Source organism: Pecten maximus, chromosome 1, assembly GCF_902652985.1.
Source record: "Pecten maximus chromosome 1, xPecMax1.1, whole genome shotgun sequence".
Lineage (NCBI taxonomy): Eukaryota > Metazoa > Mollusca > Bivalvia > Pectinida > Pectinidae > Pecten > Pecten maximus.
This window is the reverse complement of record NC_047015.1, coordinates 8,833,153-8,853,240: the sequence shown is the minus strand read 5'-3', so window position 1 is coordinate 8,853,240 and position 20,088 is coordinate 8,833,153. Positions and strand designations below refer to the sequence as shown.

The window sequence follows — 20,088 nt, the reverse complement described above, 5'->3', positions numbered from 1 at the left end:
TCATATTTGAGGATGGTGGGAGATTGTGTTGTCCAAGGCAAGAGTCGCACCAACAAAACATATGACAATAATCTTGAGACACATTGGAATGGTTATGAGACGAAGATTATGGATGTCAGCAATCCAACTTTCCCATTGAGGCTGTAAATAGGTTTGGAGAGGTTCGTCCCAGTCAATACCATTTTGACACAGTTCTTGAAGAATTTTCTTTCCTCTAAGAGTGAATGGTGAAAGGAATCCTAACGGATCAAATATGGACGATACAATGGACAACATGTTTCGCCTTGTAGGAGTAATGTCCTTTACAGTGACGTTGAATCTAAAGACATCCTCTTCAACACACCACTCCACTCCGAGTGCACACTCAACAGGTAGTCGTTCCTGTGACAAGTCTAGATTCTTTATATCTGTTGCTCTCTCTGACACCTGAATAGAGTCTATCACACGTTTACTATTGGAGATGAATTTGTGCAAACGTAGTCCACCACTTGCGCAGAGTTGCTGAGCGTCGGATACCAGCTGAATGGCTTCATCTTCGGTTTCCACACTCGTCAAGCCATCATCAACATAGAAATCATTTTGTATGAAAGAGGGGGCACGAGGAAGCTCGGTCACTTGGGTCCTGGCAAGATGTTTAAGTCCGTAGTTTGCACATCCAGGTGAGGATGCTGCGCCAAACAAATGCACACGCATACGATATTCTACTGGCTCTTTGTCGATGTCGCCATCCTCCCACCATAGAAACCGAAGATAGTCTCTGTCTGTATCTTTCACAACAAATTGGTGGAACATTTTCTCTACGTCACACATGATGGCGATGGGGAATGTTCTAAATCTGCAGAGGACACCAGCAAGTCCGTTTGTGAGATCAGGGCCTGTAAGTAAATGGTCGTTTAGGGATGCGTTGAGATACCTCGCTGAACAATCAAAGACAACTCGGAGCTTGTCGGGTTTCTTTACGTGATAAACTCCATGGTGTGGGATATACCACAGGCCTCCTTCCGGTCCATCGGCATTTACAGGCTCTGCATCACCCCGTTGTATCATCTCATTCATGAAAAGTTTGTAATGTTCAAAATACCTTTGATCCCGCTTAAATTTGTTTTTCAGGTGTTTTAAACGCATCAAGGCAAGCAGTTTGTCGTTAGGCAAATTGGGTCGTTCCTTAAAAGAAAGTGGCATCTCTAGGTGCTTATCATCTCGTTGACGAATATTTTCTTCCATAATATTCAGAAAATGAATATCCTCCTGGGAGAATTCCTTGTAAGTTTTCTTCTCAAGTGCAAAGTCATATTCTAACACTCTTATTACATCTCTGGGTGTACAGGGTACTTCCTTAACTGATGTACGGCAGCTAATACCAGCAGCAACAGGCGTCCCTGAAGTAGTCTCTGAATAGCCGACAACACTCCATCCCAATATTGTTTGTACTGCGTATGGCTCGTTTGTCTGACCCACCAATATTTTCCTCGGTACAAGAGCTTGTGGGCAGTCGTATCCGATTAGTAGACCAATATCACATGACTGAAGCGGTGGTATACGATCAGAAACTGAATGAAGGTGAGGCCAGCTAGTAACAGTCTTCCTTTCGGGGATGTGGGAACGATCAGCTGGAATAAAACTTCTGGTGTACGCTTGATTGATATGCACAGCATGATTATCAGGTGAATAGAAACCCCTAACTCGTAGATTGGATATCCTGGTACTATCAATAATGGTGTTTTGAGAGGTCATCGTTGATAAGCTCAGTTTTGCAGGTTGGTTACTTACTTTCAGAGCTGCTGCAGTGTCATCAAGAATGAATGTGGTGTCACTTTGCGTCTCTAACAACGCGTAAGTTAATATTTCTTGAGTTGGGGTATCATCGGTTGATATCCATACTGGCACAATCATGGATGTACTTTGTTGACGTAACATGATGTAACATACGTTAGGGGTTAACAGAGAAATTGCTCGCGTCTAAAACTGAATATAATCTGGTGAACTGAGGGAGAAATGATTAATACTCAGATATCTGCAGTAAATACTAACCTTTATATGAGCACAGCAACATTCTGTTATGTATGTATGTATGTATGTATGTATATATTTATGTATGTATGTATGTATGTATGTATGTATGTATGTATGTATGTATGTATGTATGTATGTGTGTGTGTGTGTGTGTGTGTGTGTGTGTGTGTGTGTGTGTGTGTGTGTGTGTGTGTGTGTGTGTGTGTGTATGTATGTATGTATGTATGTATGTATGTATGTATGTGTGTGTGTGTGTGTGTATGTATGTATGTATGTATGTATGTATGTATGTACGTACGTATGATGTATGTATGTATGTATGTATGTATGTATGTATGTATGTATGTATGTATGTACGTACGTACGTACGTACGTATGTATGTATGTATGTATGTATGTATGTATGTACACCAGTGTCTACTTTGTCTTTCTTTACATACACAAACGCATTGCTGCCTATTCATGAATAACAAGCAGGAATATAATCCATATCAACGGTAAAGTAGTTTTCAAAATTTCCAGGCAATCCACAAAGTATAACAAAGTTAATTCACAGACGGAGAACAAATCAATCTTACATAGTAGAACATGAGCATTAATCATTTCGGCCGCTTTTATACTAAGACGAAACTCCTAGTTTCCATACTGGTAAAAAGACGAAACTCCTAGTTTCCATACTGCTAGAGGGGAAAGCACCGTTTGTTGTTCCAAAGTCGGACTGTTACTTTGCAAAGCACAGACTGGTCAAATGGCGACAGATCGAAAGAAAAGTGATGGTAAGTCATGTATTTGAGGTGGTTTCTGTATTTCTGGATGTTTTCTGACAAACTTGAATAGTCACATGATATGTCGGACGAACACATTATTCACAATTGACTATTGTTTTATAGGTAGATATCCACAATTCAATTCCAAACCGAAATTTGTTGCTGGGAACACCGGACGAAATGACAAATTGGACCCGTCTACTAAATTGATTCCCTCTCGAAACAGTCACAAGAAAGTCACCTGTTCTATGAACACTTGTACACGGGATAAACACATTGATGGTTCTAATTACCCTCCCATTAATTAGTGATCAGTAATTTTATCGCCAACGAGCCGGACTGTTATTCATTTCCAAAGCACCGACTGTAAACAAAAGCATGGTTTCCATCCAAACACATGTATCATGTAAAGTCAGTTTGCCTTTCACCAGCAGGAAATAGATATATATAGACTGATATACAAAATAACACATACGTTTTACTTTCAGAGATCTAGTAGCTTCAAGTGTTTTTGGTATCAAAAATAATCCAACGGAAAATACAAATGTCATGTACAAGTGTATTTAAGCAACTCCTTCGGCTATTCATGTGACGTGTTAGGTGCATGTGTACTGTTTTGTGTTAACTTCAGTTATATATAGTGCCCAGAGAGAATTTCAACAACGCCGACACTCCAATGCAATGGTTTGGTAAAGATATATAACGGACGCATTGTGTTCGAAATGTGTATGTACGGATAGCACCGTCTATACTTCTATATAAAGATTGATTATATACTAAAACATATTAGCCTTTATTGCATTTTTGCCAAATTTATCAAACTAATAAAATATTTTCACTGCAGCGATGAGCTGTGAAAATATAAAATTTTGCAGTGAAAATATAAGATTTTGCAGTGAAAATATAAGTTTTTGGTTTTTGACCAATCAGAGCGAACCTTTGTATTCACCACATTGAAACTTGCCGATTTTTCCAATCGAAGTGATGATAGATGAATTGGTTATTTTGTTGTATTTCTGATATATTCAGACTAGTTTTTGTCAAAATTCTAACTTGACGTTAGCTATGCAATCATGCATATAGATTATGCGATAACAGCAGGAAACTCTTAAATTGCGATGATCAGTCCTTTCTGGTGGCGCTGTCAAGTTGACGTGGAGTAACGTCACAAAGAGATGACGTCAAGAAATATTTTTCTGATTCCCGCACTTTTTTACTATTAATTTTTCAATGTTTTTGATTTTGTTTTTAAGTATGCAACATGCAATAAAAGAAAATTTCGCACTCGTGAAAATATCGATATTCTGTCATACTCATGAAATATATGTTATATTAAACGGGAAACCATTCAATATCCTCTATATACACGTGATAAGCACCTATACATCTGCGTTTGCTATATCATTCAAGCTCACCTGCTCGAAAGGCAAGTGAGCTTTAGACGTGGTGCGGCGTCCGTCGTCCGTCCGTCCGGCGTCAAATTTTTCATTTAAACAACCAAGAGGCCCAGGGACTTGATATTGGGCCTGTAGAATCCTAGACTGAAGGTTTACACAGTTTGTTAAAATGAATGACCTTGACCTTCATTCAAGGTCACATGGGTCAAATAGGCTACAATCTTCAACGAACTTCTTCTCGATAACCAAGAGGCCCAGGACTTGATATAGGGCCTGTAGCATGCTGGGGTGAAGGGCTACCAACTTTGTTCAAATGAATGACATTGACCTTTATTTAAGGTCACACGGGTCAAATAGGCTATAACCAAGAGGCCCAGAGGAATGATATTGGACCTGTAGCATGCTGTTGTGAAAGGCTACCAAGTTTGTTCAAATAAATGACCTTGACCTACATTCAAGGTCACAGGGTGAAATATGCTTAAATCTTTAAACAATGATTATGCGACAGCCAAGTGTCAACAAGACCTGATATTAGGCCTATAGTATGCTGGAATGAAGGACTTGAAAATGTATTGACATAAATAAACCTAGCTTACACCGATATTTGAATAAACTGGTTATCAGCATAGTATCTGTAGAAATGACCTCAATCAACTCCATTGGGCCTCTTGTCATAGACGTGTAATTACCTTGATTTCCAGTGTTTTATTTTCCATTAACTACTTCAGCTGAAAAGACACTTTAGCGTTCTTTACGACTTGAACCTACTAGATCTCTGAAAGCAAAACGCACGTGTTGTTTTGGTATAGCGGTCTATATATTTCTATTTAGTGTTTGTAGAAGGCATACTTATGAATCCGTGTTTGGATGGAAACCCTGTTTTTGATAACAGGCGGTGCTTTGGAAATGAATAGCAGTCCGGCTCGTTGGCGATGCATGACCACTAATTAGAATCACCAATGACTTGATACATACCTAACAGATTATCGTCAATCAAAAAAACTGAAAGAAAATGTGTATTTATGAAAGCATACGAGGAATTCCCAAAAATACAAAGACAAAGTTTCTCTGAAAATTGATCCCACAATGCAACGGCGGGTTTTACAGTCCATACAAAATGGCGGAACGCCGCAAGCGTGGAACTACGAAAATGCAGACATATATTCTGCCAAAAAAAAAGGACATAAAAGTGTGTAGAATCGGCAAAATCCGAGTATTTCTTTAGGAAAGGAAATGATTCGTTGGAACTTAACGAGAGAAGAAAAAGGAATAGACTCGAATTCCGATTTTTCCGGACGTCTATTGGATTGCTGGTTAGCTTTTGAACATAAAACTTCACAGATCTAAGATTTTATCGATGTTTTGTTGTATGCATATTGCTACATTTTAAAATTAAGTATTTAAATGTAAACTATGTTTGTTTATTTTGTTCACTTACCTGGGTATTACGCGAATATTCTGTTAATATGTTTAAATGAAAGCATTATTAGCTCCGTGACAAATCTCGCTATAAATATAAATGCGGCGAGTTATTTTTATACACTGATGTCTCAAGGACTCCCCCGGTCAAGCGTCCAGGCCAGTGTCATTTTAATGTTGGGAGAGCATGAATGAGTATCTTGGATTGCCATTAATACATATGTGAAACTAGAATTTTAGGTTGTTTGGGAGTATGTACATGGCTTCAAGAACAAGCGGCACTCTTGTGACTATTTCGAGAGCGGATCAATTTAGTAGACGGTTCCAATTTGCTATTTCGTCCGCTGTTCCCAGCAACATATTTCGGTTTGGAACTGAATTGTGGGTATTTACATGTAAATAAATTGTCAAATGTGAATGATAATTAGTTCATCCGGCATTCCGTGTGACTATTCGCGATATCAGAAAACATACAGAAATGAGGAAACCACCTCAAATAATGACTTACCTTAACTTTTCTTTCGATCTGTCGCCATTTAGACTACAGTCTGTGCTTTGCAGAACAACAGTCCGGCTTTGAAACAACCACCGATGCTTTTCTCTTTACCAGTGCGTTTTCCATGTACCATTAACACCCGGATACACTCGGAGCGTATCCATACTGATACACGATAAGTGTTCAATCGGAACCCCTCGTCATTTTCTCCGAAACTACGTTCGCAGACGGAGGCGAGGTGTTCCGATTGGATAAGTGTTCCGATTGGCGTGGGGATTTTTTCAGTGTGCGGAAATACAGTGGGATCTATTTATAGACTTTGTGGGATCCCCAATAGAAGCTAATTGTACTGGTTATAGAACATATTTGTACGTTGAACGTTTTATTGAGGTATTTCAGTGGATTTTATACCGGGTTTGGATAACTTATAGTAAGTATTTAGCAAGCCAGAATTTGTACATTTATTTATTTATTTTTCTGAAATCGAACTCGCGGCAACAAATGATAGCCAAATCCGATGTGTTACAAAAACCACAGGTCCTAGCCTCGTCTGTCAATACACCCAATATATAATCAAGCTTGATTATATATTGGGTGTATTGACAGACGAGGCTAGGACCTGTGCAAAAACCGAAGTCGTAAGACATAAACATTTAGTAGAGGGGCCAAAACGACAGGTTAGCGGACATTATTGAGGTCTTATTTACTTATATTGATAATAAAAGTGATGCATGGTACTTAAGGTTCATGTAAGTAGTTAATCAATTGATATTTATCCAGATTAAAAATCACTTCTGTTGCAATTAAACAGATGTAACTTGACCAATTGTTAACATATGTATCATGGCTATCCATAGGTCTTAATTTTGACATTTAATTTGTTAATCTACCTGTTAATGACCTGTTAATTTCGGCAAAACAGATATAATAAAAACGTATATTATAGTGACAATACCACGTAAGAGAAAATATTTGAGTATGAGCACGTTATATTTGAGTATGAGTACGGTATGTATTTGAGTATGAGTAAGATGTGTATTTGAGTATAAGTAGGATGTGTATTTGATTATAAGTACTGTATGTATTTGAGTATAAGTAGGATGTGTATTTGATTATAAGTACGGTGTGTATATGAGTATAAGTACGGTTTGTATTTGAGTATAAGTACGGTGTGTATTTGAGTATAAGTACGGTGTGTATATGAGTATAAGTACGGTGTGTATTTGAGTATGAGTACGGTTTGTATTTTAGTATGAGTACGGTGGGTATTTGAGTATAAGTAGGATGTGTATTTGAGTATAAGTACGGTGTGTATATGAGTATAAGTACGGTTTGTATTTTAGTATGAGTACGGTGGGTATTTGAGTATAAGTAGGATGTGTATTTGAGTATAAGTACGGTGTATATATGAGTATGAGTACGGTTTGTATTTTAGTATGAGTACGGTGGGTATTTGAGTATAAGTAGGATGTATATATGAGTATAAGTACGGTGTGTATATGAGTATAAGTACGGTTTGTATTTTAGTATGAGTACGGTGGGTATTTGAGTATAAGTACGATTTGATATTTGAGTATAAGTACGGTGTATATATGAGTATGAGTACGGTTTGTATTTTAGTATGAGTACGGTGGGTATATGAGTATAAGTACGGTGTGTATATGAGTATAAGTACGGTGGGTATTTGAGTATAATTACGGTGTGTATTTGAGTATAAGTAGGATGTGTATTTGAGTATAAGTAGGATGTGTATTTGAGTATAAGTACGGTGTGTATTTGAGTATAAGTAGGATGTGTATTTGAGTATAAGTACGGTGTGTATTTGAGTATAATTACGGTGTGTATTTGAGTATAAGTACGGTGTGTATTTGAGTATAAGTACGGTGTGTATTTGAGTATAAGTACGATTTGATATTTGAGTATAAGTACGGTGTATATATGAGTATAAGTACGGTGTGTATTTGAGTATGAGTACGGTTTGTATTTTAGTATGAGTACGGTGGGTATTTGAGTATAAGTAGGATGTGTATTTGAGTATAAGTACGGTGTATATATGAGTATGAGTACGGTTTGTATTTTAGTATGAGTACGGTGGGTATTTGAGTATAAGTAGGATGTGTATTTGAGTATAAGTATGGTGTGTATATGAGTATAAGTATGGTGTGTATTTGAGTATAAGTACGGTGGGTATTTGAGTATAAGTACGGTGTGTATTTGAGTATAAGTACGGTGTGTATTTGAGTATAAGTACGGTGTGTATATGAGTATAAGTACGGTGGGTATTTGAGTATAAGTACGGTGGGTATTTGAGTATAAGTACGGTGTATATATGAGTATAAGTACGGTGTGTATTTGAGTATAAGTACGGTGTGTATATGAGTATAAGTACGGTGGGTATATGAGTATAAGTATGGTGTGTATTTGAGTATAAGTACGGTGTGTATTTGAGTATAAGTACGGTGTGTATTTGAGTATAAGTAGGATGTGTATTTGAGTATAAGTAGGATGTGTATTTGAGTATAAGTACGGTGGGTATATGAGTATAAGTACGGTGTGTATTTGAGTATAAGTACGGTGTGTATTTGAGTATAAGTACGGTGTGTATATGAGTATAAGTACGGTGGGTATTTGAGTATAAGTAGGATGTGTATTTGAGTATAAGTACGGTGTGTATTTGAGTATAAGTACGGTGTGTATATGAGTATAAGTACGGTGGGTATTTGAGTATAAGTACAGTGTGTATTTGAGTATAAGTACGGTGTGTATATGAGTATAAGTACGGTGTGTATTTGAGTATAAGTACGGTGTATATATGAGTATAAGTACGGTGTGTATTTGAGTATAAGTACGGTGTGTATTTGAGTATAAGTACGGTTTTATTTGAGTATAAGTACGGTGGGTATTTGAGTATAATTACGGTGTGTATTTGAGTATAAGTACGGTTTTATATTTGAGTATAATTACGGTTTGTATTTGAGTATAATTACGGTGTGTATTTGAGTATAAGTACGGTTTTATTTGAGTATAAGTACGGTGTATATATGAGTATAAGTATGGTGTGTATTTGAGTATAAGTACGGTTTTATTTGAGTATAAGTACGGTGGGTATTTGAGTATAATTACGGTGTGTATTTGAGTATAAGTACGGTTTTATTTGAGTATAAGTACGGTGTATATATGAGTATAAGTATGGTGTGTATTTGAGTATAAGTACGGTTTTATTTGAGTATAAGTACGGTGGGTATTTGAGTATAATTACGGTGTGTATTTGAGTATAAGTACGGTTTTATATTTGAGTATAAGTACGGTTTGTATTTGAGTATAAGTACGGTGGGTATTTGAGTATAAGTACGCATTTATTTGAGTATAAGTACGGTGTGTATTTGAGTATAATTACGGTGTGTATTTGAGTATAAGTACGGTTTTATATTTGAGTATAAGTACGGTTTGTATATGAGTATAAGAAAGGTTTGTATTTGAGTATGAGTACGGTTTTATATTTAAGTATGAGTACGGTTTGTATATGAGTATAAGAAAGGTTTGTATTTGAGTATGAGTACGGTTTGTATTTTAGTATGAGTACGGTGTTTATTTAAGTATGAGTACGGTTTGTATATGAGTATAAGTACGGTGTGTATTTGAGTATAAGTACGGTGTGTATATGAGTATAAGTACGGTTTGTATTTGAGTATAAGTACGGTTTGTATTTGAGTATAAGTACGGTGTGTATTTGAGTATAAGTACGGTGTGTATTTGAGTATAAGTACGGTGTGTATATGAGTTTAATTACGGTTTGATACATACTACTTACACGTTGTACTTTTTGAAATCCTTTATTTTGTTGATATTTTGACCTTTTCGAGTTTGAGTTAGAATTTCGATTGTCTACTTTGGGTTATATCACTCTGATATTTTCAGGTTAATGACATTTGGCACCTGCACTAAGGAATCCAACTAAAGGTAGATATACTTATTCTACTTAAGATGTAAATTGCAAATACATGTCTGTCTCAAACAATAAAAATGTTGTTAACATCAATAGACAGATAAGTTACAGTTACACTAGAATTCTCTATTCTGTAGCAAGTGAAGAGAGGTTCTGGGGAACATTTTCCATGTTCTGTAAGAACAGGCAGTAATCACAGCCAAAGCTCTCAAGCAATTCAAACATGAAGTTTGATCGTTCACTAGGTAACAAAGTGCACTTTACGTCAACCGTTTGGGTTCTGACATCGGTGACGAAGCGACGTCGTGGCATTTGGCACAGAAGTAATAAGTTTGCTGACTAAATATACGTCTCTCGTCTGTTTAACGTTTGTTGGGACCTTCAATAGATGTAAAGTACGATACTTGTTATGTAAACGTTTGTTGGGACCTTCAATAGATGTAATGTACGATACTGTTATGTATACGTTTGTTGGGACCTTCAATAGATGTAAAGTACGATACTTGTTATGTATACGTTTGTTGGGACCTTCAATAGATGTAAAGTACGATACTTGTTATGTATACCTTTGTTGGGACCTTCAATAGATGTAAAGTACGATACTTGTTGTGTATACGTTTGTTGAGACCTTCAATAGATGTAAAGTACGATACTTGTTGTGTATACGTTTGTTGGGATCTTCAATAGATGTAAAGTACGATACTTGTTATGTATACGTTTGTTGGGGGCTTCAATAGATGTAAAGTACGATACTTGTTATGTATACGTTTGTTGGGACCTTCAAAAGATGTAAAGTACGATACTTGTTATGTATACGTTTGTTGGGACCTTCAATAGATGTAAAGTACGATACTTGTTATGTATACGTTTGTTGGGGGCTTCAATAGATGTAAAGTACGATACTTGTTGTGTATACGTTTGTTGGGGGCTTCAATAGATGTAAAGTACGATACTTGTTATGTATACGTTTGTTGAGACCTTCAATAGATGTAAAGTACGATACTTGTTATGTATACGTTTGTTGGGGGCTTCTATAGATGTAAAGTACGATACTTGTTGTGTATACGTTTGTTGAGACCTTCAATAGATGTAAAGTACGATACTTGTTATGTATACGTTTGTTGGGACCTTCAATAGATGTAAAGTACGATACTTGTTATGTATACGTTTGTTGGGGGCTTCAATAGATGTAAAGTACGATACTTGTTGTGTATACGTTTGTTGGGACCTTCAATAGATGTAAAGTACGATACTTGTTATGTATACGTTTGTTGGGGGCTTCAATAGATGTAAAGTACGATACTTGTTGTGTATACGTTTGTTGGGACCTTCAATAGATGTAAAGTACGATACTTGTTATGTATACGTTTGTTGGGGGCTTCAATAGATGTAAAGTACGATACTGTTATGTATACGTTTGTTGGGACCTTCAATAGATGTAAAGTACGATACTTGTTGTGTATACGTTTGTTGAGACCTTCAATAGATGTAAAGTACGATACTTGTTATGTATACGTTTGTTGGGGGCTTCAATAGATGTAAAGTACGATACTTGTTATGTATACGTTTGTTGGGGGCTTCAATAGATGTAAAGTACGATACTTGTTATTTATACGTTTGTTGGGACCTTCAATAGATGTAAAGTACGATACTGTTATGTATACGTTTGTTGGGGGCTTCAATAGATGTAAAGTACGATACTTGTTATGTATACGTTTGTTGGGACCTTCAATAGATGTAAAGTACGATACTTGTTATGTATACGTTTGTTGAGACCTTCAATAGATGTAAAGTACGATACTTGTTATGTATACGTTTGTTGGGACCTTCAATAGATGTAAAGTACGATACTTGTTGTGTATACGTTTGTTGGGGCCTTCAATAGATGTAAAGTACGATACTTGTTATGTATACGTTTGTTGGGGGCTTCAATAGATGTAAAGTACGATACTTGTTATGTATACGTTTGTTGGGGGCTTCAATAGATGTAAAGTACGATACTTGTTGTGTATACGTTTGTTGGGACCTTCAATAGATGTAAAGTACGATACTTGTTATGTATACGTTTGTTGAGACCTTCAATAGATGTAAAGTACGATACTTGTTATGTATACGTTTGTTGGGGGCTTCAATAGATGTAAAGTACGATACTTGTTGTGTATACGTTTGTTGGGACCTTCAATAGATGTAAAGTACGATACTTGTTATGTATACGTTTGTTGAGACCTTCAATAGATGTAAAGTACGATACTTGTTATGTATACGTTTGTTGGGACCTTCAATAGATGTAAAGTACGATATTTGTTATGTATACGTTTGTTGAGACCTTCAATAGATGTAAAGTACGATACTTGTTATGTATACGTTTGTTGAGACCTTCAATAGATGAAAAGTACGATACTTGTTATGTATACGTTTGTTGGGATCTTCAATAGATGTAAAGTACGATACTTGTTATGTATACTTTTGAATCTGTAGAAGTCTGGGTCGGCCTCGAGTCTGTATGGCAATTCAAGCCAGGTTGTCATTTATTCGCGGAGCAATGTAGATCCAGTATTTTATCAAATTGTATAAGATATCTTATATATTATATAGATATCCTATATGTTTATGAGATATCTTATCTAAAGTTTATAAAATATCTTATATGATATATAAAATATCTCATAAAAGATATAAGATATCTTATATCTTTATAAGATATCTTTTAAACTTTTCTTTATAAGATATCTTTTCAACTTTTCTTTTTAAGATATTTTTTTTATAATATATAAGATATTTTATATAATATATCTTATAAAGAAAAGTTTATAAGATATCTTATAAAAAACGAGACTCTCCTGAGACCGGCAAAACCTGAAAGTTAGAGAGAATGACTGCTCCCTCCGTTTTGTTGGAAGGCACGCGGAACATACACAATCAACCCTCTGTCGCGACCACGAACGGCCAGGCACGGAGCATGTATGGCAATTATCAATCTGCTTCAAACCATTATATTTAGTGTCAGCTTCATATCGGATACTTTATCGAGTGGAGGAGAATTTATTATCTCAAATTCAAATCTCGTTCTTTATAAGATATCTTACAATCGAATTATATAAAATATCTTATATAATTTCCTTTATACGATATCTGATATAAAACATAAGATATCTCGTATAATATTTAAGATATCTCATATAATATTTAAGATATCTGATATAAAACATAAGATATCTCGTATAATATTTAAGATATCTCGTATAATATTTAAGATATCTCGTATAATATTTAAGATATCTTATAAAATATATATATCTTATTAATTTTCTTTATATCATATCTTTTATGAGATATCTTATAAAGAAAAGTATTTAAAATATCTCATTTATTATATAAGATATCTTAAAAAGTTTATAAGATATCTTCTTTAATTATTTTAGATATCTTTTATAATTTGGTAAAATTCTGGATCAACGTTGCTCCGTGAATAAATGACAACTTGGTTTGCCATAATTAACAATACTTTTTTCCCAACCTTTAGTTCTTGGAATTTCTTGATATGACCGAAGGGAATCGGTTTAAATTGTCTGTCTTGCTCTCCGGTTAACAATGCGTATTTTCAATGAAATATATAATAACAGTTATATTGTACTTTAGCATCAAATGTTACAATATCGTGGCCAAGTCTTCATTAACAAGTCGAAAACCACATCACACTGCAAGCCCTTATTCGTCACATTACTACTACAGCATACTTGTTATTTGATTTGTACTTAGTACGGCATACTTGGTTTGTAGTTAGTACAGCATATTTGGTTTGTAATAAGTACGGTATACTTGGTTTGTAGTTAGTACATCATACTTGGTTTGTAGTTAGTACATCATACTTGGTTTGTAGTTAGTACATCATACTTGGTTTGTAGTTAGTACGGCATACTTGGTTTGTAGTTAGTACGGCATACTTGGTTTGTAGTTAGTACGGCATACTTGGTTTGTAGTTAGTACGGCATACTTGGTTTGTAGTTAGTACATCATACTTGGTTTGTAGTTAGTACATCATACTTGGTTTGTAGTTAGTACGGCATACTTGGTTTGTAGTTAGTACGGCATACTTGATTTGTAGTTAGTACGGCATAGTTCAAGTTCAAGTTCTTTATTGACTTTGAGTCTTCCGACTCATCAGTATCATATACATGTACATGCATTGTAATATACAAATTTTACATAACATTGCCAATATCAGACAAAACACACAAAAAACATAAATTCGTGCCAGAGACAATATACTCGGAGAGCATAACTATGTTAAAGAAGCTCTTTTGACATTTGCCACTTTGATGTATTTGGCCAATTTTTCTAATTCTTTGGTATTTTGCCCGTTAAATAATTGTATCAATTTCAACATACTTGGTTTTTTAAATAGTAACTTTTCAAATATTTCTTACGAATATCAGAATAACATGGGCATTTTAAAATAAAATGAAATTCATCCTCGACATCATTTAAATTACACACAGAACAAATTCTCAAGTGTCGCTGGATATTTTGATAAAGACCTTTTTCTACATTTAAATCATGAGCTGACAGTCGAATTTTTGTAATTTCTTTTAAGTACCCTTTCCCTAATGGTTTTCTCAAATAACCCTGAATACCAAATTCATTGTTAAGACATGTATAAAAAATCCCTTTGAAGATGTTCTAATTTGTTCTATGCAATCCTGTCTGTTAATATCTAAAAGTCTGTCTTTAATTACAATGTAAGAAATATTGTCAATATTTTCTGTTTGCCATATATAGCCTAGGCCTATTCTATATAATTCGTTCTTGATATTTGATACCCATTTATCATTATGCTCTAACATGTCTTTATAACATGATCTTAAAATACAATTATCAGTGTTTATTATTTTTATCCAATATTTAAAAATTCTTAATTTCCTTAATAATGTCAATGGATATCTACCTAGCTCTAAATAAACCATAGCATTACAAGTATTTTTCCGTACACCGAGTAATTGTTTACAGAATGAAGTATGTAATTTTTCAACATCAGGCGCTTTATGAAAGCCCCATATTTCTGAATCATAACTTAAAATACTGTTAACATATGTATCAAAAACTGATAGTTGAGTTTCAATATTAAAATAATTTTTACGACACACATTCAAAATTGAAAATAAAGCTTTTTTCCCTTGATCTGCTACTTTTTGCTGTGTTTTTCTAAAAGTCCCATTGTAATTTAGCAAAATACCCAGATAATTGAATTCGTTTACAATTTCCAAATGACATCCGTTATATGTCCAATTTTCGTTGTTCCTCAAAATACCACCATTTCTAAATACAAGTACTTTTGTTTTATTTGTATTGACTGTTAGATCCCACTTTTTTGTATATACTTCTAATGAATTTAACATATCTTGTAGGCCTTCTGGTGTTTCTGAAAAAATCACCATGTCATCTACATACATCAGTAGAAACAGATTTAAAGTTTGAATTTCTATCGATGGACAGTTGTCAATTAAAAATTGCATCTTGCAGTCATTTACATATAATGAAAACAATAAAGGAGATAAAATTTCCCCTTGAAACAATCCGTTATTACAATTGAAATAATTAGATAGTGAGCCATTATGCTTAACACAACATTTTACATCGTTATACAATGACCTAATTAACACTAACAACTTTCCGTCAATTCCTTCTCTAATTAATTTGAACCACATGTTTTGTCGATTAATAAAGTCAAATGCCTTTGTATAATCAATAAAACAACAATATAATCGTTTCTTATGTTTTAGACTTCGATTAATTAAGGACTGTAATGCAAATATAGCGTCAATAGTTGGTTTGTAGTTAGTACATCATAGTTGGTTTGTAGTTAGTACATCATACTTGGTTTGTAGTTAGTACATCATACTTGGTTTGTAGTTAGTACATCATACTTTGTTTGTAGTTAGTACATCATACTTGGTTTGTAGTTAGTACATCATAGTTAGTTTGTAGTTAGTACATCATACTTGGTTTGTAGTTACTACATCATAGTTGGTTTATAGTTAGTACATCATAGTTGGTTTGTAGTTACTACATCATAGTTGGTTTGTAGTTAGTACATCATACTTGGTTTGTAGTTAGTACATCATAGTTGGTTTGTAGTTACTACATCATGCTTGGTTTGTAGTTAGTACATCATAGTTGGTTTGTAGTTAGTATATCATACTTGGTTTGTAGTTAGTACATCATACTTGGTTTGTAGTTAGTACATCATACTTGGTTTGTAGTTAGTACATCATAGTTGGTTTGTAGTTAGTACATCATAGTTGGTTTGTAGTTAGTACATCATAGTTGGTTTGTAGTTAGTACATCATAGTTGGTTTGTAGTTAGTACATCATAGTTGGTTTGTAGTTAGTACATCAGTTGGTTTGTAGTTAGTACATCATAGTTGGTTTGTAGTTAGTACATCAGTTGGTTTGTAGTTAGTACGGCATAGTTGGTTTGTAGTTAGTACATCATACTTGATTTGTAGTTAGTACGGCATAGTTGGTTTGTAGTTAGTACATCATACTTGGTTTGTAGTTAGTACATCAGTTGGTTTGTAGTTAGTACATCATAGTTGGTTTGTAGTTACTCCCGCATAGTTGGTTTGTAGTTAGTACATCATATTTGGTTTGTAGTTAGTACGGCATAGTTGGTTTGTAGTTACTCCCGCATAGTTGGTTTGTAGTTAGTACATCATACTTGGTTTGTAGTTAGTACATCATACTTGGTTTGTAGTTAGTACATCATACTTGGTTTGTAGTTATTACATCATACTTGGTTTGTAGTTAGTACGGCATACTTGGTTTGTAGTTAGTACGGCATACTTGGTTTGTAGTTAGTACGGCATACTTGGTTTGTAGTTAGTATGGCATACTTGGTTTGTAGTTATTATATACAGCAGGGTTGATATCGTACATTAGTATACAGAAGGCCTTATTGGAACATTGGAACATCCTTTCACTATACAATTATTGTTTACAAACTCTTTCCCTTGATTGTGATAGAAACAAATATAACTGAAACATTTCATAGTTTCCCAAGTACATTGTTTGGTAATGAATAAGTACATCTGCATGTCCTGTTCGATTGTATTATGGTAGTTTTAATGTTTACCTAAGTTTACTTCAATTTCAATTTCAAGAGATTTAACAAAACTAGAAAATATACCTAACAGCTGCAAATTAAAATTCAGTGGCGATAATGTTATATAAAAATCTGATTATCGCAAATTATTATAATAATTATCATGTGGCGATAATGTTATATAAAAATCTGATTGTCGCAAATTATTATAATAATTATCATGTGGCGATAACGAGTTCGTTTATAAAAATCAGTTTACATCGAATCTATTGTGCTGTTATAATTTATTGTGATATTAGATCATCTATTTGGTGATTACGAGTTCGTATATAAAAATGGATTGAGTCAGTATTGGATCAATGAGCGTGTTAAGAGCGATGAAAACTTGAGGAAAATGAAACCGTGCATGTCATGTGACTGGTTATTACCACTGAGTCATAAACTGACACGTGATGGCATTGTTTCCGTTTAGTGATTTAACATTTCCTCGTACGCTTTTTGTGAAATTGTGTAATAGCGTAAATCAGATGTTGTATCATACATGTATATGTTGTGTCAGACATGTTGTATCAGACATGTTGTATCAAAGATGTTTTATCAGACATGTTGTTTCAAATATCGTCCATACGAAACTTGGATATAGCTTGTTAATTTCCATTTCAGATGACTCATATATTACATGAGTATTTCATATTTTATATCATATAAGATAAATATAGCATCATAAGATTATTGATAACGACGAGTCAATTTCCAAGCTATGATTCACAAAAACTTGTCCCTTACAGAGTATTTTTTTATGTTTTTTTTATTATCTAATTTGCACATTATTTTTGAAATGTTAAATAGACGCATGCGCATCTAGACTCAATATCTATATATGACCTCCTAACGGCAGTCACCATTTCCTGTTCTACATGTATGTCGAAGAAAAATTACATTTCCATTCGATGTCCGTTATTATTCGATGTCATTCCTGAAATTTAAATCTACTTTCGATTCACGTGATATACCTACAATTATAACAGCATACGACACTACCGACAACGTTTGATATTAACACTAAAACCAGAAAACCAGGCATTATTTATGCTCCACCATCATTAATGGTTGTGTTCGTTATCGATGGATAAGCCTACAGTGTAGCTATCTCACATAAATCAGTATCGATGGGCGATCCTGTTCTGTAGTCTAATCATTAATGCTAAACAACAAGGACGTGACTGTATAATATCCTGGAGATTGACCTGACCAATCAGAACCATTCTCGTATACTACGGTTATTTCCCTCCAGATAGAGTTAGTGGTATTACCTCCAATAACCAATTCCAAATCACAAATCGAAATTTATGACGTACATACTATTTAGATATGGTTCACTACAATACATTAAATGACACAGTGGATAGTTTGGCTGGCGAACGTTCGTTCAGATCAAATAACTTTTACACACACACACACACACACACACACACACACACACACACACACCCCCCTTCCTCATATGTTAGAAATACAAGTTATATTTGCACAAAATAGCTTATACTAATTTGACGTGCAGTAGAAAGCCTTCCAGTATATCCTACTTAGAGCCAAAATTAATTCTGAAATGAAGAGGAAGGGGGAATTCCCTACAAGGAAAACCCCAGTATATTGACAACGTTGACTGTATCAGTCGTTCACTCCAGTTGGATGTTGAGGTAGGGATTGCTCACTTTATGTTTTAAATCTTTTTGTATATCATTTCTGTCGAGAAAGTACAACTCTTAATACCCTTTATACTATATAACACGGTATTCATGATTAAACGGGGCTGATTGACCGACAGGGTGATACCACGGGCTCCCTCACATATCACAGACTTACATAAATACGCAGTATATCATTTAACTAATCTATAATATGGTCAGTGTCAATAGTAAATCCATTTGTAAAACATAGTCCGAGCACCATCCTCACTGTGTGTCCTATACAACAATAGTTATAACTCAGAGTTCACATGATGTAATATGTACCAGGGCGAGGCAATTCCGTTTTAGATGGTGATGTAAGGAACGTATCTGTTTCTATAGGGAGCTATGGTATTGACTTTCTACATCTGTATCAAAAGATTATTTAAATACTATAGGGTTGTTGTTTGATTTACCAGTCCTATCTAACATCCCCGACACCACACATCCACGGTAAAGAAATAATTGTAATCATCACCAAACCAATGAAGAAGATCGATTTTAAGACCAAAATTTAGAAACTGAATATAGTCTCTAGAGAGAGTAGGATTTCTTCTGGATGTGATTAATTATCTATTAAATATAAGGTATATATATATAAATATAACGGATATGTCCACCAATATATTAGGGATATATATAAATATAACGGATATGTCCACCAATATTTCAGGGATATATATAAATAAAACGGATATCTCCATCAATATATCAGGTATATATATAAATATAACGGATATCTCCACCAATATATCAGGGATATATATAAATATAACGGATATGTCCACCAATATATTAGGGATATATATAAATATAACGGATATCTCCACTATTATATCGGGGATATATATAAATATAACGGATATGTCCACCAATATATCAGGGATATATATAAATATAACGGATATGTCCACCAATATATCAGGGATATATATAAATATAACGGATATGTCCACCAATATATCAGGGATATATATAAATATAACGGATATCTCCACCAATATATCAGGGATATATATAAATATAACGGATATGTCCACCAATATATCAGGGATATATATAAATATAACGGATATCTCCACCAATATATCAGTATATATATAAATATAACCGATATGTCCACCAATATATCAGGTATAAATATAAATATAACGGATATCTCCACCATTATATCGGGGATATATATAAATATAACGGATATGTCCACCAATATATCAG

General features: G+C 34.4%; 2 protein-coding genes across 4 annotated transcripts in view; one reads left to right on the top strand and one right to left on the bottom strand.

Annotated features, from left to right (window-relative positions):
* On the bottom strand, positions 1 to 2,071 carry LOC117315432. Its single transcript, XM_033870014.1, has one exon. The coding sequence runs from the start codon at positions 1,915 to 1,917 to the stop codon at positions 1 to 3; it is 1,917 nt and encodes a 638-aa protein (XP_033725905.1). The 5' UTR covers positions 1,918 to 2,071.
* Positions 2,072 to 6,428: 4,357 nt separating this feature from the next.
* The window catches only part of LOC117324040, a 37,278-nt gene continuing 23,618 nt past the window's right edge, over positions 6,429 to 20,088 (top strand). The window contains exons 1-2 of one of the 3 annotated variants that reach the window (XM_033879655.1): positions 6,429 to 6,522; positions 10,011 to 10,052. The gene's annotated coding sequence lies outside the window, so the exon portion shown is untranslated. Of the gene's footprint in view, positions 6,523 to 10,010; positions 10,053 to 18,748; positions 18,841 to 20,088 lie in introns of those variants that run through there. The other 2 variants (XM_033879670.1, XM_033879662.1) reach the window with 2 other exon arrangements.

Bases quoted from the DNA above. Each gene is read 5' to 3' on its own strand.
- LOC117315432 (XM_033870014.1), bottom strand. From the start codon at position 1,917: ATGTTACGTCAACAAAGTACATCCATGATTGTGCCAGTATGGATATCA.